Below are 24,080 nucleotides of genomic sequence, written 5' to 3'. Positions count from 1 at the left end.
CACCCTCCAGGCAGGTAGAGTAGAACTCAATAAAGAACTTGGTTCTGCTGGCCGTCTTCACTATGGCCTCAATATTCTCAAACTCTATATAGGCCTGTTCAGAGGACTTAGGCAGACCTGGAGGGAGGGAGAGAGGGAGAGAGAGAGACAGAGACAGAGACAGAGAGAGAGAGAGAGAGAGAGAGAGAGAGAGAGAGAGAGAGAGAGAGAGAGAGAGAGAGAGAGAGAGAGAGAGAGACAGAGAGAGAGAGAGAGAGAGAGAGAGAGAGAGAGAGAGAGAGAGAGACAGAGAGAGAGAGAGAGACAGAGAGAGAGAGAGAGACAGAGAGAGAGAGAGAGAGAGACAGAGAGAGAGAGAGAGAGAGAGAGAGAGAGAGAGACAGAGAGAGAGAGACAGGGAGAGAAACAATGTTTAAAAACCATTGGGTTATAGTGAGATGATCAACCCCCCTTGTCTAGTCATCACAGTGAGTGGCCATACCTTTCTTGGAGACGAACTGTGAGGTGACCCCCACCTCAAATGTACCGAACACTGGGGAGTGGTCACTGGTCACCACGTCATCTGTACAGCCTGAGAGGGAAACATGATTTCATTAGGGTCCCCATTAGCTGTTCCAAAAGCAGCAGCTACTCTTCCTGGGGTCCAACACAAAACATGAACCATGACATAATACAGAACATTAATAGACAAGAACAGCTCTAGGACAGAACTACATTAAAAAACATTAAAAGCACACGTAGCCAACATATCACACAAACTATCTAGGTCAGGGCTGCTCTTCCCGGATATCTACCGTCTTCTGGGTTTTCAGTCCAGCCCTAATTTGGGAACTGTGTAAAGACCCCTGGCGGCATGTCTGGTGAGGTAAGTGTGTGTGTCAGAGCTGTGTGTAAGTTGACTATGCAAACAATTTGGGATTTCAACACATTAATGTTTCTCATAAAAACAAGAAGTGATGCAGTCAGTCTCCCCTCAACTCTGAGCCAAGAGAGACTGGCATGTATAGTATTTACATCAGCCCTCTGATTACAATGAAGGACAAGACGTGTCGCTCTGTTCTGGTCCAACTGCAGCTTAACTAGGTCTTTCCTTGCAGCACTGGACCACACGACTGGACAATAATCAAGATAAGATAAAACGAGAGCCTGCAGGACTTGCTTTGTGGAGTGGGGTGTCAAAAAAGAAGAGCATCTCTTAATTACAGACAGACCTCTCCCCATCTCTTTATTACAGACAGACCTCTCCCCATCTCTTTATTACAGACAGACCTCTCCCCATCTCTATATTACAGACAGACCTCTCCCCATCTCTATATTACAGACAGAACTCTCTCTCCCCCCATCTCTTTATTACAGACAGACCTCTCCCCATCTCTCTATTACTGACAGACCTCTCTCTCCCCCCATCTCTTTATTACAGACAGACCTCTCCCCATCTCTCTATTACTGACAGACCTCTCTCTCCCCCCATCTCTTTATTACAGACAGACCTCTCTCCATCTCTATATTACAGACAGACCTCTCCCCATCTCTATATTACAGACAGACCTCTCCCCATCTCTATATTACAGACAGACGTCTCACCATCTCTTTATTACAGACAGACCTCTCCCCATCTCTATATTACAGACAGACCTCTCCCCATCTCTTTATTACAGACAGACCTCTCCCCATCTCTCTATTACTGACAGACCTCTCTCTCCCCATCTCTTTATTACAGACAGACCTCTCCCCATCTCTATATTACAGACAGACCTCTCCCCATCTCTATATTACAGACAGACCTCTCCCCATCTCTCTATTACTGACAGACCTCTCTCTCCCCATCTCTTTATTACAGACAGACCTCTCCCCATCTCTATATTACAGACCTCTCTCTCCCCATCTCTATATTACAGACAGACCTCTCTCTCCCCATCTCTATTACAGACAGACCTCTCCCCATCTCTATATTACAGACAGACCTCTCCCCATCTCTCTATTACAGACAGACCTCTCCCCATCTCTTTATTACAGACAGACCTCTCCCCATCTCTATATTACAGACAGACCTCTCCCCATCTCTATATTACAGACAGACCTCTCCCCATCTCTATATTACAGACAGACCTCTCCCCATCTCTTTATTACAGACAGACCTCTCCCCATCTCTTTATTACAGACAGACCTCTCTCTCCCCCCATCTCTATATTACAGACAGACCTCTCCCCATCTCTATATTACAGACAGACCTCTCTCTCCCCATCTCTATATTACAGACAGACCTCTCCCCATCTCTCTATTACAGACAGACCTCTCCCCATCTCTCTATTACAGACAGACCTCTCCCCATCTCTATATTACAGACAGACCTCTCCCCATCTCTATATTACAGACAGACCTCTCCCCATCTCTCTATTACAGACAGACCTCTCCCCATCTCTTTATTACTGACAGACCTCTCTCTCTCCCCATCTCTATATTACAGACAGACCTCTCCTCATCTCTCTATTACAGACAGACCTCTCTCTCCCCCCATCTCTATATTACAGACAGACCTCTCCCCATCTCTATATTACAGACAGACCTCTCCTCATCTCTCTATTACAGACAGACCTCTCTCTCCCCCCATCTCTATATTACAGACAGACCTCTCCCCATCTCTTTATTACAGACAGACCTCTCCCCATCTCTATATTACAGACAGACCTCTCCCCATCTCTTTATTACAGACATACCTCTCCTCATCTCTATATTACAGACAGACCTCTCCCCATCTCTTTATACAGACAGACCTCTCCCCATCTCTTTATTACAGACAGAACTCTCACCATCTTTATACAACCATTGAATCTATGTGTTTTGACCATGACAGTTTATAATCCAAGGTAACACCAAGTAATTTAGTCTCCTCAACTTGTTCAACAGCCACACCATTCATTATCAGATTCAGCTGAGGTCCTGAACTTAAGGAATGATTTGTACCAACAACAATGCTCTTAGTTTTAGAGATGTTCAGGACCAGTTTATTACTGGCCACCCATTCCAAAACAGACCAACTCCTCGTTGTACAGAGTTGTTAAAGATGAAGGGACTCACCATAGGAGTTACAGACAATGTGAGTCTCAGGGTAAGACTTCCATAGGATCCTGTCACACCAAGAGGGGACGTTAGTCCTCATCTGAAAGAGAGAAAGAGAAGAGAGATGAGCGTGAACAGAGATCTCTCCATCTGAGCATGTGTGTATGCGCTCGCGCGTGTGTGTGTGTATGCGCTCGCACACGCGTGTGTGTGTGTGTGTGTGTGTGTGTGTGTGTGTGTGTGTGTGTGTGTGTGTGTGTGAAAAGGCAGTACTTTGTCCTGAATTTGTTAAAATGCTATTTTAGGCTGAAAAGGGGCAATCAGCGGTTGGGTTGAAAAGGGGCAATCAGCAGTTGGGCTGAAAAGGGGCAATCAGCAGTTGGGCTGAAAAGGGGCAATCAGCAGTTGTCACATCCATTTTCGTACTTCAAAACGTATGATGTGTTCCCATTGATTGTTGAAGAATATAAGTAAGAAATGTCCCAGTTTAACTGTCACACTCCATCAGAACCCAAAATATAAGCTTGTTTTACTATGTTTGTTCAAGTAAATGTAAACATACACTACATCCCCTCAAAATATGGTTAAAACTATCATTTTGATATCATGGATTGTCAGTCCTTGCATCCACAGCTCTGTCTATGGTTGTGAGAGTTTCTCCAGCCTCAGCCTCTTACTGAAACAGGGGAACATGCTTTGTTATTGTTTCTACTGCTGATTACCACTTTACGGAGTTAGGGGTTTACTCCCCAAAAAGTCTAGAAAATTCACGAGAATAAAGCTCTGTGTGAGTGTGTGAGTGAGTGAGTGAGTTTTTTTTTATTTTTTTTATTTATTTTACCTTTATTTAACCAGGCAAGTCAGTTAAGAACAAATTCTTATTTTCAATGACGGCCTGGGAACAGTGGGTTAACTGCCTGTTCAGGGGCAGAACGACAGATTTGTACCTTGTCAGCTCGGGGGTTTGAACTCGCAACCTTCCGGTTACTAGTCCAACGCTCTAACCACTAGGCTACCCTGCCGCCCCGAGTGAGTGAGTGTGTGTGTGTATGTGTATGTGTATGTGTGTGTGTGTGTGTGTGTGTGTGTGTGTGTGTGTGTGTGTGTGTGTGTGTGTGTGTGTGTGTGTGTGTGTGTATGTGTGTGTGTGTGTGTGTGTGTGTGTATGTGTGTGTGTGTGTGTGTGTGTGTGTGTGTGTGTACCCCTGTGGCCTTCTGTTTCTGCCACACGTATGTATCCCTAGACCCGCGTTCATACCGGTAGGTAGGTGGGTAGGATATCTCCTCCTCCGCTGTATCAGAGGATACACAAACACACATTACAACAGTCTTTCACAGAGTACAGCAGAGCGCATAGACAATGAGGGGAAGGAGTGTGTGTGTGTGTGTGTGTGTGTGTGTGTGTGTGTGTGTGTGTGTGTGTGTAACTGACCAAAGCGTAGGAACACCTTGTTCTTCTCTCTCTCCAGGTTGAGCTGGTCCACCTTCAGCAGAGGATCAAACTCTTTCCTGTTGATGTAGTTCAAGATCTCCTGAGAGAGACAGAAAGCGAGAGAGAGACAGAAAGCGAGAGAGAGAGAGAAAGCGAGAGAGAGAGAAAGCGAGAGAGAGAGAAAGCAAGAGAGAGAGAGAAAGCGAGAGAGACAGAAAGCGAGAGATACAGAGAAAGACAGAGAAAGCGAGAGAGACAGAGAAAGAAAGAGAAAGCGAGAGAGACAGAGAAAGACAGAGAAAGCGAGAGAGACAGAGAAAGCAAAAGAGAGAGAAAGTGAGAGAGAGAGAGAAAGCGAGAGAGTGAGATAGACAGAGAAAGCGAGACAGAGTGAGATAGACAGAGAAAGCAAGACAGAGAGTGAGAGAGAGGGTGTGTGTGCCTGCATCCATGCGTGTGTTTGTGCATGTGTCTCCTTGTGTGTGTGTGTGTCCATGGGTTTCTGTGTGTGTTATGGTACCTGTATGTCCATGTCCAGCCTGTAGTTGAGGTCTCCCAGCCAGAAGAGGTGTGTGAAGCGCAGAGAGATGTCAAAGGAGCTCAGCTGTTTATCTCCTAGAGAGAGCAGCCGCAGGATATCCAGGTAGTTCTGGTTCCTCCTGCAGGGGTCAGGGAAGGAAGAGTGGTGAAGAGCACCCTATCCCCTGTTTAGTACACTACCTATGACCTCAGTGAGTTTGCTGCTAATATGGAGTCCTGTCAAACTTCAAATAATGAGTCATACTGTATAGTTTTACATTTGAATGCAGAAGAGGAGTGTCTGCGTACCTGCCGATCTTTTCGTTGCCTGATGTCAGGTGACAGTTCACAAAACCGAAGGAAGTTCCATTAAACATGAAAGACACGCCCACTGCCCCTTTGTTACCTAGCAACAAGAAACGACAAACACACAGCATGAATATAGTGAACTGTTTGTTAGTGTGAGAGAGTGCGAGAGTGAGAGTGAGATCTTACCCAGCGTATTAGCAATGCCCGTTTTAACACTGGACACTCCCACATGACTGATGCGGTTTTCATGTTCTGGTTTCACCAGCACCGCTATCTTAATGTTCCACAGAGTCTGGACCGCGATCTAGAACCCAGGAGAGCAGAACAGAGTAACATGGAAGTTAACCTCAGGAGTAAGCCCAACCATTCTACCATGCTGCTTCTCAGATCAAGCTCCTTATCCCCCAACGGGACCATCCCTACCGCCACCTTATCCCCCAACGGGACCATCCCTACCGCCACCTTATCCCCCAACGGGACCATCCCTACTGCCACCTTATCCCCCAACGGGACCATACCTACTGCCACCTTATCCCCCAACGGGACCATCCCTACCGCCACCTTATCCCCCAACGGGACCATCCCTACCGCCATTTTATCCCCCAACGGGACCATCCCTACCGCCACCTTATCCCCCAACGGGACCATCCCTACCGCCACCTTATCCCCCAACGGGACCATCCCTACCGCCACCTTATCCCCCAACGGGACCATCCCTACTGCCACCTTATCCCCCAACGGGACCATCCCTATCGCCACCTTATCCCCCAACGGGACCATCCCTACTGCCACCTTATCCCCCAACGGGACCATCCCTACTGCCACCTTATCCCCCAACTGGACCATCCCTACCGCCCCCTTATCCCCCAACTGGACCATCCCTACCGCCACCTTATCCCCCAACGGGACCATCCCTACTGCCACCTTATCCCCCAACTGGACCATCCCTACTGCCACCTTATCCCCCAACGGGACCATCCCTACCGCCACCTTATCCCCCAACTGGACCATCCCTACTGCCACCTTATCCCCCAACGGGACCATCCCTACCGCCACCTTATCCCCCAACGGGACCATCCCTAACAACGCCTTATTCCCCAAAGGGACCATCCCTAACAACGCCTTATTCCCCAAAGGGACCATCCCTAACACCCCATTCCCCAAAGGGACCATCCCTAACACCTTATTCCCCAAAGGGACCATCCCTAACAACGCCTTATTCCCCAAAGGGACCATCCCTAACAACGCCTTATTCCCCAAAGGGACCATCCCTAACACCCCATTCCCCAAAGGGACCATCCCTAACACCCCATTCCCCAAAGGGACCATCCCTAACAATGCCTTATTCCCCAAAGGGACCATCCCTAACAACGCCTCATTCCCCAAAGGGACCATCCCTAACAACGCCTCATTCCCCAAAGGGACCATCCCTAACAACGCCTTATTCCCAAAGGGACCATCCCTAACAACGCCTTATTCCCCAAAGGGACCATCCCTAACAACGCCTTATTCCCCAAAGGGACCATCCCTAACAACGCCTTATTCCCCAAAGGGACCATCCCTAACAACGCCTTATTCCCCAAAGGGACCATCCCTAACAACGCCTTATTCCCCAAAGGGACCATCCCTAACAACGCCTTATTCCCCAAAGGGACCATCCCTAACAACGCCTTATTCCCCAAAGGGACCATCCCTAACAACGCCTTATTCCCCAAAGGGACCATCCCTAACAACGCCTTATTCCCCAAAGGGACCATCCCTAACAACGCCTTATTCCCCAAAGGGACCATCCCTAACAACGCCTTATTCCCCAAAGGGACCATCCCTAACAACGCCTTATTCCCCAAAGGGACCATCCCTAACACCTCATTCCCCAAAGGGACCATCCCTAACAACACCTCATTCCCCAAAGGGACCATCCCTAACACCGCATTCCCCAAAGGGACCATCCCTAACAACGCCTTATTCCCCAAAGGGACCATCCCTAACAACGCCTTATTCCCCAAAGGGACTATCCCTAACACCTCATTGCCCAAAGGGACCATCCCTAACAACGCCTTATTCCCCAAAGGGACCATCCCTAACACCCCATTCCCCAAAGGGACCATCCCTAACACCCCATTCCCCAAAGGGACCATCCCTAACACCCCATTCCCCAAAGGGACCATCCCTAACAACGCCTTATTCCCCAAAGGGACCATCCCTAACAACGCCTTATTCCCCAAAGGGACCATCCCTAACAACGCCTTATTCCCCAAAGGGACCATCCCTAACAACGCCTTATTCCCCAAAGGGACCATCCCTAAAACCTCATTCCCCAAAGGGACCATCCCTAACACCCCATTCCCCAAAGGGACCATCCCTAACAACGCCTTATTCCCCAAAGGGACCATCCCTAACAACGCCTTTTTCCCAAAGGGACCATCCCTAAAACCTCATTCCCCAAAAGGACCATCCCTAACACCTCATTCCCCAGGTAGTGGACTACTATTGACCAGGGCCCCATTCCGCCTCTCTCTCACCGGTTTATAATCCAGCTCTGTGTGTTCTTTGAGTGCGGTGCGGAGTGAGTCGACCCACTCACGGTCACACACAGAGTTCTCCTGCGTTCCGAACACGTAGAGGTCATGAGGAATGGTTACGGTCATCTCATCCAGCGTCTTCCCCAGCCCACGACACAACAGCCAGGAACCCACCGCCTTGGGGGAGGGCACAGAACCTACACACACACACACACACACACACACACACACACACACACACACACACACACACACACACACACACACACACACACACACGACAATTGAAGTGATGGTTTAAAGTTAAGACTTCTAGAACTAATGGAATATTCTCCTCATTAGGAGATTTGACGGTTATTTGTAGCACGTTGTGAGAGTGTGAGTGTGAGAGTGTGAGAGTGTGAGAGTGTGAGTGTGAGTGTGTGAGAGTGTGAGAGTGTGAGTGTGAGTGTGAGAGAGAGTATGAGTGTGAGAGAGTGTGAGTGTGTGGGAGATGTGTGAGAGAGATCTGTGAGTGTGAGAGAGTGTGAGTGTGTGAGAGATGTGTGAGAGTGTGTGAGAGTGTGAGAGAGTGTGTGACTGTGAGAGAGTGTGTGACTGTGAGAGAGAGTGTGACTGTGAGAGAGAGTGTGACTGTGAGAGAGTGTGTGACTGTGAGAGAGTGTGACTGTGAGAGAGTGTGACTGTGAGAGAGAGTGTGACTGTGAGAGAGAGTGTGACTGTGAGAGCGTGTGAGAGAGTGTGAGAGTGTGACTGTGAGAGTGTGACTGTGAGAGAGTGTGAGAGAGTGTGAGAGAGTGTGTGACTGTGAGAGAGTGTGAGACTGTGAGAGAGTGTGAGACTGTGAGAGAGTGTGACTGTGAGAGAGTGTGAGTGTGAGAGAGTGTGTGACTGTGAGAGAGTGTGAGACTGTGAGAGAGTGTGTGTGTGTGTGTGAGAGTGTGTGTGTGTGTGTGAGAGTGTGTGTGAGAGCTCACCCATGTTCCAGGTCCCTATAAAGATGGAGATCATGTCTGGTTCGTCCTGGTTGGAATGTTTGTTCTTCATCAGCTGCAGCAGCTGACAAAATGCCTCCCGCTTCTGACAACAGGCACAGAGTGCAGTTAGTGTGTATATAAAATGGAGGATGTGGTGGACTGTATATTCTTAGGTTTGATATTGGGCAATTCCACGGTAACTGAGTGATGCTGAAAACCCATTTACTTGAAGAACAGTGCAGATTAGAGGTCGACCGATTATGATTTTTCAAAGCCGATACCGATTATTGAAGGACCCAAAAAAAAAGCAGATTACTCGGCCGTTTTCATTTTATTTTTATTTGTAATAATGACAATTACAACAATACTGAATGAACACTTTTACTTTAACTTAATATAATACATCAATAAAATCTATTTAGCCTCAAATAAATAATGAAACATGTTCAATTTGGTTTAAATAATGCAAAAACAAAGTGTTGGAGAAGAAAGTAAAAGTGCAATATGTGCCATGTAAGAAAAGCTAACGTTTAAGTTCCTTGCTCAGAACATGAGAACATATGAAAGCTGGTGGTTCCTTTCAACATGAGTCTTCAATATTCCCAGGTAAGAAGTTTTAGGTTGTAGTTATTATAGGACTATTTCTCTCTCTACCATTTGTATTTCATATACCTTTGACTATTGGATGTTCTTATAGGCACTTTAGTATTGCCAGTGTAACAGTATAGCTTCCGTCCCTTTCCTCGCCCCTACCTGGGCTCGAACCAGGAACACATCGACAACAGTCACCCTCGAAGTGTCGTTACCCATCGCTCCACAAAAGCCACGGCCCTTGCTGAGCAAGGGGAACAACTACTTCAAAGTCTCAGAGCAAGTGACGTCACCGATTGAAACGCTATTAGCGCGCACCCCACTAACTAGCTAGCCATTTCACATCGGTTACACAAGCCTAATCTCGGGAGTTGATCGGCTTGAAGTCATAAACAGCTCAATGCTTGAAGCACAGTGAAGAGCTGCTGGAAAACGCACGAAAGTGCTGTTTGAATGAATGCTTACGAGCCTGCTGGTGCCTACCACCTCTCAGTCAGACTGCTCTATCAAATCATATACTTAATTATAACATAATAACACACAGAAATACAAGCCTTAGGTCATTAATATGTTCAAATCCTGAAACTATCATTTCAAAAATAAAACATTTATTCTTTCAGTGAAATACGGAACCGTTCCGTATTATATCTAAGTCTAAATATTCCTGTTACATTGCACAACCTTCAATGTTATGTCATAATTATGTAAAATTCTGGCAAATTAGTTCGCAACGAGCCAGGCTGCCCAAACTGTTACAAATACCCTGACTCTGCGTGCAATGAACGCAAGAGAAGTGACACAATTTCTCTAGTTTAATATTGCCTGCTAACCTGGATTTATTTTAGCTAAGTATGCAGGTTTAAACAAATATACCCCTGTATATTGATTTTAAGAAAGGCATAGATTTTTATGGTTAGGTACCGATATCCAACGATTGTGCTTTTTTCACAAATGCGGTTTTGTTAAGTCATCCCCCGTTTGACGAAGTTGGTCTTCACACAGTTGGCAACGAGCCAGGCGGCCCAAACTGCTGCATATACCCTGACTCTGTTGCACAGAACCCAAGAGAAGTGAAACAATTTCCCTAGTTAAAAGATATTCATGTTAGCAGGAAATATTAACTAAATACGCAGGTTTAAAAATATATACTTGTGTATTGATTTTAAGAAAGGTGTTGATGTTTATGGTTAGGTACACAGACTGCTTTTTTCGCGAATGCGCTTGTTAAATCACCCGTTTGGTGAAGTAGGCTGTGATTCAATGATAAATTAACAGGTACGGCATCGATTATATGCAACGCAGGACAAGCTAGATAAACTAGTAATATCATCAACCATGTGTAGTTAACTAGTGATTATGTTAAGATAGATTGTTTTTTATAAGATACGTTTAATGCTAGCTAGCACTTTACCTTGGCTCCTTGCTGCACTTGCATAACAGGTAGTCAGTCTGCCACGCAGTCTCCTCGTGGAGTGCAATGTAATCGGCCAAATCGGTCCCAAAAATGCTGATTACCGATTGGTATGAAAACTTGAAATCGGTCCTAATTAAATCGGCCATGCCAACAGCACCAACCGTCACGACACCAACAGCACCAACCGTCACGACACCAACGGCACCAATCGCCACGACACCAACGGCACCAACCGTCAGAACACCAACAGCACCAACCGTCAGAACACCAACAGCACCAACCGCCAGGACACCAACAGCACCAACCGTCAGAACACCAACAGCACCAACCGTCAGGACACCAACAGCACCAACCGTCAGAACACCAACAGCACCAACCGTCAGGACACCAACAGCACCAACCGTCAGGACACCAACAGCACCAACCGTCACGACACCAACGGCACCAACCGTCACGACACCAACGGCACCAACCGTCACGACACCAACAGCACCAACCGTCAGAACACCAACAGCACCAACCGTCAGAACACCAACCGTCAGAACACCAACCGTCAGAACACCAACAGCACCAACCGTCAGAACACCAACAGCACCAACCGTCAGAACACCAACAGCACCAACCGTCAGAACACCAACAGCACCAACCGTCAGGACACCAACAGCACCAACCGTCACAACTTTAACAAACTTTGCATCTACACTGTTCATCAAGTAAAGGAGCTTTGGTTTTTCAGTGGAAACTGTTAAAGGTCGTCCTTGTGCATAGAGTTGTACGATTTGTTTAACTTTGCAGTCATTAGTTTTAGTTTGACATACATCTTTTACAGTGACAAATCTGACTCTCAGCATCACTTCGTTACAGGGGAATTGCCATATTGTTTAATGCGTTTCTTCACAGCCTTTCGTACAATGTGTCTGCGAGATAAACCACAATGTGAATATGTAAACAAATATTTACTAGAATATGTAAATATGCTTCCTTGAGTGTGTGTGTGTGTGTGTGTGTGTGTGTGTACCTTAGCACTGGCGAAGATGAAGTCTTTCCTCTGGCTCTTCTCCTTGTCCTTCTCAAACACGATGCCCAGCTTGTTCTGAACACGTTGAGACTTGATCAGCTGACGGACTGAGGGAGAGAAACACGGAGAGAAAGAACGAGTGAGTGAGAGAGAGTAGTGTGTGTGTGTGAAGGCCGCACCCTTGTCGTGTGTATATACACACACACACACACACACACACACACACACACACACGTATGTGTATATATATGTGTGTGTATGTATATGTGTGTGTGTGTGTGTGTGTGTGTGTATGTATATATATATATGTATATATATATATATATATATATATATATATATATATATGTGTGTGTGTATGTGTGTGTGTATATATATATATATATATATATGTGTGTGTGTGTGTATGTATGTATGTATGTATGTATATATACAGTGCCTTGCGAAAGTATTTGGCCCCCTTGAACTTTGCGACCTTTTGCCACATTTCAGGCTTCAAACATAAAGATATAAAACTGTATTTTTTTGTGAAGAATCAACAACAAGTGGGACACAATCATGGAGTGGAACGACATTTATTGGATATTTCAAACTTTTAACAAATCAAAAACTGAAAAATTGGGCGTGCACAATTATTCAGCCCCCTTAAGTTAATACTTTGTAGCGCCACCTTTTGCTGCGATTACAGCTGTAAGTCGCTTGGGGTATGTCTCTATCAGTTTTGCACATCGAGAGACTGAATTTTTTTCCCATTCCTCCTTGAAAAACAGCTCGAGCTCAGTGAGGTTGGATGGAGAGCATTTGTGAACAGCAGTTTTCAGTTCTTTCCACAGATTCTCGATTGGATTCAGGTCTGGACTTTGACTTGGCCATTCTAACACCTGGATATGTTTATTTTTGAACCATTCCATTGTAGATTTTGCTTTATGTTTTGGATCATTGTCTTGTTGGAAGACAAATCTCCGTCCCAGTCTCAGGTCTTTTGCAGACTCCATCAGGTTTTCTTCCAGAATGGTCCTGTATTTGGCTCCATCCATCTTCCCATCAATTTTAACCATCTTCCCTGTCCCTGCTGAAGAAAAGCAGGCCCAAACCATGATGCTGCCACCACCATGTTTGACAGTGGGGATGGTGTGTTCAGCTGTGTTGCTTTTACGCCAAACATAACGTTTTGCATTGTTGCCAAAAAGTTCAATTTTGGTTTCATCTGACCAGAGCACCTTCTTCCACATGTTTGGTGTGTCTCCCAGGTGGCTTGTGGCAAACTTTAAACAACACTTTTTATGGATATCTTTAAGAAATGGCTTTCTTCTTGCCACTCTTCCATAAAGGCCAGATTTGTGCAATATACGACTGATTGTTGTCCTATGGACAGAGTCTCCCACCTCAGCTGTAGATCTCTGCAGTTCATCCAGAGTGATCATGGGCCTCTTGGCTGCATCTCTGATCAGTCTTCTCCTTGTATGAGCTGAAAGTTTAGAGGGACGGCCAGGTCTTGGTAGATTTGCAGTGGTCTGATACTCCTTCCATTTCAATATTATCGCTTGCACAGTGCTCCTTGGGATGTTTAAAGCTTGGGAAATCTTTTTGTATCCAAATCCGGCTTTAAACTTCTTCACAACAGTATCTCGGACCTGCCTGGTGTGTTCCTTGTTCTTCATGATGCTCTCTGCACTTTTGACGGACCTCTGAGACTATCACAGTGCAGGTGCATTTATACGAAGACTTGATTACACACAAGTGGATTGTATTTATCATCATTAGTCATTTAGGTCAACATTGGATCATTCAGAGATCCTCACTGAACTTCTGGAGAGAGTTTGATGCACTGAAAGTAAAGGGGCTGAATAATTTTGCACGCCCAATTTTTCAGTTTTTGATTTGTTAAAAAAGTTTGAAATATCCAATAAATGTCGTTCCACTTCATGATTGTGTCCCACTTGTTGTTGATTCTTCACAAAAAAAATACAGTTTTATATCTTTATGTTTGAAGCCTGAAATGTGGCAAAAGGTCGCAAAGTTCAAGGGGGCCGAATACTTTCGCAAGGCACTGTGTGTATATATATATATATATATGTGTGTGTGTGTGTATGTATATATATTATATATATATACACTGCTCAAAAATATTAATGGGAACACTTAATCAACACAATGTAACTCCAAGTCAATCACACTTCTGTGAAATCAAACTGTCCACTGAGGAAGCAACACTGATTGACAATACATTTCACATGCTGTTGTGCAAATGGAATAGACAACAGGTGGAAATTATAGGCAATTAGCAAGACACCCCCAATAAAGGAGTGGTTCTGCAGGTGGGGACCACAGACTGTCAGCGTAGTGTCCAGAGCATGGAGGCGCTACCAGGAGACACATACACACACACACACACACATATATATATACACATATATGTGTCCTCACTCTTGTGGTGTGTGAAGGTGTTCCAGTCCTCCTGGTTGTCCTTCATCTTCTTCATCACCACAAGCATCCCTCCCTCCACGTCCACAGACAGACTGTGCTTCTGACTCTTCCCTATTTTAGTCAGGTCTGCCAGGTACACATCCAGCTTCACCTGGAGGGGACAGACAGAGAGGTTACAAAACACATCCAGCTTCACCTGGAGGGGACAGACAGAGAGGTTACAAAACACATCCAGCTTCACCTGGAGGGGACAGACAGAGAGGTTACAAAACACATCCAGCTTCACCTGGAGGGGACAGACAGAGAGGTTACAAAACACATCCAGCTTCACCTGGAGGGGACAGACAGACAGAGGGGTTACAAAACAGACAGATACACACACGGACGGACACAGAGACAGACGAAACAAATATCTGAATTCATTACCCACATAATAAACTTCAGCCTAAGAGATGCAAGGCGTCACCACCAGGGGGAGTCAGCGGGTTGACACACAGTCAGTTCCGCAAGTTCACTAAACTATCCTGCATGTCGGCAATAGCATTCCACGTCAACAATCTCATCTGGGTTCTCAGTGAAATATATCCTACATCTTTTAGTATAAATAACAATAATAATGTCAATAAAAGGCAACAACGTCACAGAGCTCAGTGCAGCTACAGTATATCTCTCTCTGGAAACACCCCAGCCCCCCTTCCCCCCTGCATCTTACTCATCTCAACAACACACTTCTTCCCCAGCAAACAGGAAGTGGCTAAAAAGGAGGTGAACACACACACACACACACCAACACACACCAGACCCCTACACACACACACACACACACACACCAGACCCCAACACACACACACCAGACCCCAACACACACACACCAGACCCCAACACACACACACACACACACCAGACCCCTACACACACACACACACACACCAGACCCCAACACACACACACACCAGACCCCAACACACACACACACACACACACACACACACACCAGACCCCAACATACACACACCAGACCCCAACACACACACACCAGACCCCAACACACACACACACACACACACCAGACCCCTACACACACACCAGACCCCTACACACACACACCAGACCCCAACACACACACACACACACACACACACCAGACCCCTACACACACACCAGACCCCAACACACACACACACACACACCAGACCCCTACACACACACCAGACCCCTACACACACACACCAGACCTCTACACACACACACCAGACCCCTACACACACACACTGAAGTCTATGGTGAGTGTGAAATCTTCTGACGTTTCCCCTCAACCGCTGTATAAACCACACAGGGGAGTGTAGGTGACTGACTGGTAATCTGTGTCTGCTGCCTCCCCAGTATAGTGTCGTCAGACAGACATGTCTATTGGGCCGTGATCAACAACATAGCTCAAGCAGTAGGAAGCTCTCTCATCCATTTATATGGCGATGATACAGTGTTAAACACTCTACAGCAAAGCTTTCTCTGCCTTTAACCTCGTTCTGAACACCTCCAAAACAAAAGGTCATGTGATTTGGTAAGAAGAATGCCCCTCTCCCTACAGCTGTGATTACTACCTCTGAGGGTTTAGAGCTTGAGGTTTTCACCTCATACAAGTAGATGGTACACTGTCCTTCTCTCAGCACATATCAAAGCTGCAGGCTAAAGTTAAATCTAGACTTCGTTTCCTCTATCGTAATCGCTCCTCTTTCACCCCAGCTGCCAAACTAACCCTGATTCAGATGACCATCCTAACCATGTTAGATTACGGAGACGTAATTTATACATCGGCAGGTAAAGGTGCTCTGGAGAGGCTAGATGTTCTTTACCATTCGGCCATCAGATTTGCCACCAATGCTCCTTATAGGACACATCACTGCACTCTATACTCCTCTGTAAACTGGTCATCTCTGTATACCCGTCGCAAGACCCACTGGCTGATGCTTATTTATAAAACCCTCTTAGGCCTCACTCCCCCCTATCTGAGATATCTACTGCAGCCCTCATCCTCTACATACAACACCCGTTCTGCCAGTCACATTCTGTTAAAGGTCCCCAAAGCACACACATCCCTGGGTCGCTCCTCTTTTCAGTTCGCTGCAGCTAGCGACTGGAACGAGCTGCAACAAACACTCAAACTGGACAGTTTTATCTCCATCTCTTCATTCAAAGACTCAGTCATGGACACTCTTACTGACAGTTATGGCTGCTTCGTGGAATGTTGTCTCTACCTTCTTGCTCTTTGTGCTGTTGTCTGTGCCCAAAAATGTTTGTGCCATGTTGTGTTGCTGCCATGCTGTGTTGCTGCCATGCTGTGTTGCTGCCATGCTGTGTTGCTGCCATGCTGTGTTGCTGCCATGTTGTGTTGCTACCATGCTGTGTTTTCATGTGTTGCTACCATGTGCTGCTACCATGCTGTGTTTTCATGTGTTGCTGCCATGCTGTGTTGCTACCATGTTGTGTTGCTACCATGTTGTGTTGCTACCATGCTGTGTTGCTACCATGTTGTGTTGCTACCATGCTGTGTTGCTACCATGCTGTGTTTTCATGTGTTGCTGCCATGCTGTGTTGCTACCATGTTGTGTTGCTACCATGTTGTGTTGCTACCATGTTGTGTTGCTACCATGCTGTGTTGCTACCATGTTGTGTTGCTACCATGTTGTGTTGCTACCATGCTGTGTTGCTACCATGTTGTGTTGCTACCATGTTGTGTTGCTACCATGCTGTGTTGCAACCATGCTGTGTTGCTACCATGCTGTGTTGCTACCATGTTGTGTTTTCATGTGTTGCTGCCATGCTGTGTTGCTACCATGCTGTGTTTTCATGTGTTGCTACCATGTTGTGTTGCTACCATGCTGTGTTTTCATGTGTTGCTACCATTTTGTGTTGCTGCCATGCTGTGTTTTCATGTGTTGCTGCCATGCTGTGTTGCTACCATGCTGTGTTGCTACCATGCTGTGTTGCTACCATGCTGTGTTGCTACCATGTTGTGATGCTACCATGCTGTGATGCTACCATGCTGTGATGCTACCATGCTGTGTTTTCATGTGTTGCTACCATGCTGTGTTGCTACCATGCTGTGTTGCTACCATGCTGTGTTGCTACCAATGCTGTGTTTTCATGTGTTGCTACCATGCTGTGTTGCTACCATGCTGTGTTGCTACCATGCTGTGTTGCTACCAATGCTGTGTTTTCATGTGTTGCTGCCATGCTGTTGTTTTACAGTGGGTCTCTTTAAGTAGTGTTGTTGTGTCTATCTTGTCGTGATGTGTGTTTTGTCCTATATTGTTATTTTATTTAACATTTTTAATCCCAGCCCCTGTCCTCGTTTGTGAGAGGCTGTCATAGTAAATAAGAATTTGTTTTTAACTGACTTGCCTAGTTAAATAAAAGGTTCAAGAATGTATTATATTTGGCTTGTTTGACGTCACAACCGACAGTGCAGGCGACTGCCGACTGACTGATCTACAAATGACATTGCATCATAAAGAACTAGTCGTTATTGTTTGTAGATCAGTCAGTCAGTCACCATTTTGATGCTCTCCAACACGACCAATGTCTCTCAGAGTGGAAAACCAATCAATGAGTCAATCAATATTCAGCTCCATATGAGCTATGACCAATGGACATTCAGCTTCTCAAATCCAGCTGTTACTAACTTCTGAAACACGTAACAGACCAGGTGATGTTAATCGTAGAGTGATTCAACATGGTAACATACTGAACTTGGATCCTGTTCAGCCAGCCCATTAAATCAACTCAGCTGGAGTGTATGTTTACATAGAGGTAAAGTACTTCCATTTAAGGTCAGTTCATTCAGGAAGGTTTCCATTTTAAATTCCTGAAATGGAATTCAAATGCCTGACAGAGTGAATTGAAATGGACCATGACCCCAGGCAGGCGTGGTATTTACATCTCCAGAGCGCTAGCTAGCTGAGGCGTCCACTTCCTGGTTACTGATAGTGATCATCACACCCACTCAGTAGTTGTCAGCTCCACTGAGCACAGCGTTGAGGGCTTTGGTCTCTACACTCTGGTCACATCAGTCATCTAAATCCTAACAGAGGTAGGACCACAGAGCAGACAGAACTACACCTGGGGACAGGTGTGGCACATTCCAGTCTGTTCAAAAAACTTCCTGGAGAATCTAGGAATTCCGAGCAACACCCACTGATATATCGCCAAGTGTGTGTTTGCATGTACCTCAAAGGCCTGTACAGGGATGGTTTTGCTGTGGCGTGTGAGAGGAGGAAGAGAGGAGAGAGTGGACACACTCAAATCCTGCACAGCCTTCAGAGCCTAGAGGGAGAGAGAGGAGAGAGGGAGAGAGAGGAGAAAGGGAGAGAGAGGAGAGAGAGGAGAGAGGGAGAGAGAGGAGAGAGAGAGAAAGAGTTATGAAACCTGAACAACCACAGTGTAGGGTATGTATACTGGTTTAGTGACTTCCTGGTCTACTTCTTCCCTCTCTCCAGTCCTCCCATCTTCTCACTCCATCCCTCCCCCCTCTATCCTCCCCCTCACTCAATCCATCTCTCCCTCCCCCTCTCACTCCATCCTCCCCCTCACTCAATCCCTCCCCCCTCTTACTCAATCCCTCCATCCCCCTCTCACTCCATCTCCCTTCTCACTCCCTCCCTCCCCTTCCCTCCCCCTCTCACTCCATCCCTCCCCTTCTCACTCCATCACTCTCCCTCTCAATCCATCCCTCCCCCCCACTCACGCACTCACTCAATCCCTCCCCCTCTCACTCACTCAATCCCTCCATCCCTCCCCTTCTCACTCACTCAATCCCTCCCCCTCTCACTTCATCCCCCCTCAAACCTCCCTCCCCTTCTCACTCCATTCCTCCCTCCCCCTCTCACTCCATCCCTCCCTCAACCCTCCCTCAACCCTCCCTCCCCATCCCTCCCTCCCTCCCTCCCCATCCCTCCCTCCCCCTCACTCAATCCCTTCCTCTCACTCCATTCCTCCCCCTCCAGGGGGGGACATAGAATGACTACTAGATAATATTTCTATGCTCGTAGGCTTACCTTCTTCTCTATAGAAGACAGTAGATCTTTGAGGATAGCCAGTTTAGTGACCAGATTCTCCAACTCCTGATCGCCACCCTGATTCACCGACTACAGAGGGAAACAGACCGTTGTAATACACACACACACTAGATGCTATGCAGGCGTGACCCCATGGTGTGTTGTCACACCATGGCAAAGTGGGTCTGGCCCTTTAAGACTACATTAGCCACAGTGTGTGTGTGTGTGTGTGATTACAGCGTGACTCTCTCAAGCACAGCTGTCTCCAGGAACTCTTGTTGTTTTTCCCTGGGAGACAAAGAGCTCTTTCCTCATGACCCTCAGTGCACTCAGGAGAACTGTGTGTGTGCGTGTGTGTGTGTGTGCGTGTGTGTGTGTGTGTGTGTGTCTGTGCGTTAAAGAGGAAACCAAGGTGCGGCATGTCTAAGCTTCCTGTGCTTCCCAGAGTCATACATTTCACCTCACCATCTGTCTCCTGCGTGTACGCGCGCACACACACACACACGCGCACACACACACACACACACACGCGCGCGCACACACACACACGCGCACACACACACACACACACAAAAAGGTAGAAAAAGTATAATACCTGCTGTATCATCTTGGACACCATGAAGGCACTCTGTTGGTCAAACACCTTGGACAGGATCTCCAGCCCAGACAGAACCTTATCCACCTCCCTACACACACCCACAGATAGGTTTTTGAGTGTGTTTGTGTGTGTGTGTGTGTGTGTGTGTGTGTGTGTGTGTGTGTGTGTGTGTGTGTGTGTGTGTGTGAGAGAGAACATTGTGTGTATGTGTGTGTGTCTCACCCATTGAGGCGTTTGCAGGAGGACACCAGTGTCTTGTTGAGGTGGGGCAGAGAGCTGGCTCCCTGTTTGACAGCCTGCAGGTCCAGAGCGTAGCTTCCCTTCAGATACTCATGGGAAATGGTGCTCAGGCCGTTAGCAGCAGGGGCGCTAAAGTAGGACGGAACAACATCACAATCCGTGTCAGAAGAACAGAGACCATGGGGAGGCAGAGGGGGACTGGCCTTGTGGTGAGTATAGAACACTGGAGACCATGGGGAGGCAGAGGGGGACTGGCCTTGTGGTGAGTATAGAACACTGGATACCATGGGGAGGCAGAGGGGGACTGGCCTTGTGGTGAGTATAGAACACTGGAGACCATGGGAGGCAGAGGGGGACTGGCCTTGTGGTGAGTATAGAACACTGAAGACCATGGGGGGGCAGAGGGGGACTGGCCTTGTGGTGAGCATAGAACACTGGAGACCATGGGGAGGCAGAGGGGGACTGGCCTTGTGGTGAGTATAGAACACTGGAGACCATGGGGGGGCAGAGGGGGACTGGCCTTGTGGTGAGTATAGAACACTGAAGACCATGGGGGGGCAGAGGGGGACTGGCCTTGTGGTGAGTATAGAACACTGGAGACCATGGGGAGGCAGAGGGGGACTGGCCTTGTGGTGAGTATAGAACACTGGAGACCATGGGGGGGCAGATGGGGACTGGCCTTGTGGTGAGTATAGAACACTGGAGACCATAGGGGGGCAGAGGGGGACTGGCCTTGTGGTGAGTATAGAACACTGAAGACCATGGGGAGGCAGAGGGGGACTGGCCTTGTGGTGAGTATAGAACAATGGAGACCATGGGGGGGCAGATGGGGACTGGCCTTGTGGTGAGTATAGAACACTGAAGACCATGGGTGGGCATAGGGGGACTGGCCTTGTGGTGAGTATAGAACACTGGAGACCATGGGGAGGCAGAGGGGGACTGGCCTTGTGGTGAGTATAGAACACTGGAGACCATGGGGAGGCAGGGGGGACTGGCCTTGTGGTGAGTATAGAACACTGGAGACCATGGGGAGGCAGAGGGGGAATTGCCTTGTGGTGAGTATAGAACACTGAAGACCATGGGGGGGCAGAGGGGGACTGGCCTTGTGGTGAGTATAGAACACTGGAGACCATGGGGAGGCAGAGGGGGACTGGCCTTGTGGTGAGTATAGAACACTGGAGACCATGGGGAGGCAGAGGGGGACTGGCCTTGTGGTGAGTATAGAACACTGGAGACCATGGGGGGGCAGAGGGGGACTGGCCTTGTGGTGAGTATAGAACACTGGAGACCATGGGGGGGCAGAGGGGGACTGGCCTTGTGGTGAGTATAGAACACTGGAGACCATGGGGGGGCAGATGGGGGCTGGCCTTGTGGTGAGTATAGAACACTGAAGACCATGGGGGGCAGAGGGGGACTGGCCTTGTGGTGAGTATAGAACACTGGAGACCATGGGGAGGCAGAGGGGGACTGGCCTTGTGGTGAGTATAGAACACTGGAGACCATGGGGAGGCAGAGGGGGACTGGCCTTGTGGTGAGTATAGAACACTGAAGACCATGGGGGGGCAGAGGGGGACTGGCCTTGTTGTGAGTATAGAACACTGGAGACCATGGGGAGGCAGAGGGGGACTGGCCTTGTGGTGAGTATAGAACACTGGAGACCATGGGGAGGCAGAGGGGGACTGGCCTTGTGGTGAGTATAGAACACTGAAGACCATGGGGGGGCAGGGGGACTGGCCTTGTAGTGAGTATAGAACACTGAAGACCATGGGGGGACAGTGGGGGACTGGCCTTGTGGTGAGTATAGAACACTGGAGACCATGGGGGGCAGAGGGGGAATGGCCTTGTGGTGAGTATAGAACACTGGAGACCATGGGGAGGCAGAGGGGGACTGGCCTTGTGGTGAGTATAGAACACTGGAGACCATGGGGGGGCAGAGGGGGACTGGCCTTGTGGTGAGTATAGAACACTGGAGACCATGGGGAGGCAGAGGGGGACTGGCCTTGTGGTGAGTATAGAACACTGGAGACCATGGGGAGGCAGAGGGGGACTGGCCTTGTGGTGAGTATAGAACACTGGAGACCATGGGGGGGCAGATGGGGACTGGCCTTGTGGTGAGTATAGAACACTGAAGACCATGGGTGGGCATAGGGGGACTGGCCTTGTGGTGAGTATAGAACACTGGAGACCATGGGGAGGCAGAGGGGGACTGGCCTTGTGGTGAGTATAGAACACTGGAGGCCATGGGGGGGCAGAGGGGGACTGGCCTTGTGGTGAGTATAGAACACTGGAGACCATGGGGAGGCAGAGGGGGACTGGCCTTGTGGTGAGTATAGAACACTGGAGACCATGGGGGGGCAGAGGGGGACTGGCCTTGTGGTGAGTATAGAACACTGGAGACCATGGGGAGGCAGAGGGGGACTGGCCTTGTGGTGAGTATAGAACACTGGAGACCATGGGGAGGCAGAGGGGGACTGGCCTTGTGGTGAGTATAGAACACTGGAGACCATGGGGAGGCAGAGGGGGAATGGCCTTGTGGTGAGTATAGAACACTGAAGACCATGGGGGGCAGAGGGGGACTGGCCTTGTGGTGAGTATAGAACACTGGAGACCATGGGGAGGCAGAGGGGGAATGGCCTTGTGGTGAGTATAGAACACTGAAGACCATGGGGGGGCAGAGGGGGACTGGCCTTGTGGTGAGTATAGAACACTGGAGACCATGGGGAGGCAGAGGGGGAATGGCCTTGTGGTGAGTATAGAACACTGAAGACCATGGGGGGGCAGAGGGGGACTGGCCTTGTGGTGAGTATAGAACACTGGAGACCATGGGGAGGCAGAGGGGGACTGGCCTTGTGGTGAGTATAGAACACTGGAGACCATGGGGAGGCAGAGGGGGACTGGCCTTGTGGTGAGTATAGAACACTGGAGACCATGGGGGGGCAGAGGGGGACTGGCCTTGTGGTGAGTATAGAACACTGGAGACCATGGGGAGGCAGAGGGGGACTGGCCTTGTGGTGAGTATAGAACACTGGAGACCATGGGGGGCAGAGGGGGACTGGCCTTGTGGTGAGTATAGAACACTGGAGACCATGGGGGGGCAGATGGGGACTGGCCTTGTGGTGAGTATAGAACACTGAAGACCATGGGGGGGGGGCAGAGGGGGACTGGCCTTGTGGTGAGTATAGAACACTGGAGACCATGGGGAGGCAGAGGGGGACTGGCCTTGTGGTGAGTATAGAACACTGGAGACCATGGGGAGGCAGAGTGGGGACTGGCCTTGTGGTGAGTATAGAACACTGGAGACCATGGGGAGGCAGAGGGGGAATGGCCTTGTGGTGAGTATAGAACACTGAAGACCATGGGGGGCAGAGGGGGACTGGCCTTGTGGTGAGTATAGAACACTGGAGACCATGGGGAGGCAGAGGGGGACTGGCCTTGTGGTGAGTATAGAACACTGGAGACCATGGGGAGGCAGAGGGGGACTGGCCTTGTGGTGAGTATAAAACACTGGAGACCATGGGGAGGCAGGGGGGACTGGCCTTGTGGTGAGTATAGAACACTGAAGACCATGGGGGGGCAGAGGGGGACTGGCCTTGTGGTGAGTATAGAACACTGGAGACCATGGGGGGCAGAGGGGGACTGGCCTTGTGGTGAGTATTGAACACTGGAGACCATGTGGGGGCAGGGGGACTGGCCTTGTGGTGAGTATAGAACACTGAAGACAGGACAACAACTTTCCAAAGTCACAGATTTCCTCAGGATCAGACGGCTGCTGACTCACTGTCTAAGTAAGACAAACTACACACACACGGTTTCTGTGGAGTCTCACTCACACACACACACACACACACACACACACACACACACACACACACACACACACACACACACAGAGAGAGAACACACACAGCATCCTCTCTGA

General features: G+C 48.3%; 1 protein-coding gene across 2 annotated transcripts in view; it reads right to left on the bottom strand.

Moving 5' to 3' along the window:
- The window catches only part of LOC139382388 (phosphatidylinositol 3,4,5-trisphosphate 5-phosphatase 2A-like), a 70,115-nt gene that overhangs the window by 21,044 nt on the left and 24,991 nt on the right, over nt 1-24,080 (bottom strand). The window contains exons 5-20 of one of the 2 annotated variants that reach the window (XM_071126396.1): nt 20,144-20,290; nt 19,919-20,009; nt 19,324-19,413; nt 18,497-18,592; nt 14,270-14,420; nt 11,843-11,949; nt 8,820-8,922; nt 7,843-8,039; nt 5,507-5,624; nt 5,321-5,417; nt 5,013-5,151; nt 4,493-4,592; nt 4,264-4,352; nt 3,079-3,160; nt 482-571; nt 4-117 (exon numbers count right to left, since the gene is read on the bottom strand). In XM_071126396.1, coding sequence (XP_070982497.1) covers nt 4-117; nt 482-571; nt 3,079-3,160; nt 4,264-4,352; nt 4,493-4,592; nt 5,013-5,151; nt 5,321-5,417; nt 5,507-5,624; nt 7,843-8,039; nt 8,820-8,922; nt 11,843-11,949; nt 14,270-14,420; nt 18,497-18,592; nt 19,324-19,413; nt 19,919-20,009; nt 20,144-20,290 — 1,811 coding nt within the window. The remainder of the gene's footprint in view (nt 1-3; nt 118-481; nt 572-3,078; nt 3,161-4,263; nt 4,353-4,492; nt 4,593-5,012; nt 5,152-5,320; nt 5,418-5,506; nt 5,625-7,842; nt 8,040-8,819; nt 8,923-11,842; nt 11,950-14,269; nt 14,421-18,496; nt 18,593-19,323; nt 19,414-19,918; nt 20,010-20,143; nt 20,291-24,080) is intronic. The other variant, XM_071126397.1, reaches the window with a different exon arrangement.

Source organism: Oncorhynchus clarkii, chromosome 24 (assembly GCF_045791955.1).
Source record: "Oncorhynchus clarkii lewisi isolate Uvic-CL-2024 chromosome 24, UVic_Ocla_1.0, whole genome shotgun sequence".
Taxonomy (NCBI): Eukaryota; Metazoa; Chordata; class Actinopteri; order Salmoniformes; family Salmonidae; genus Oncorhynchus; species Oncorhynchus clarkii.
The sequence above is the reverse complement of the archived record's forward strand: the minus strand, read 5'-3'. Positions and strand labels throughout refer to the sequence as shown.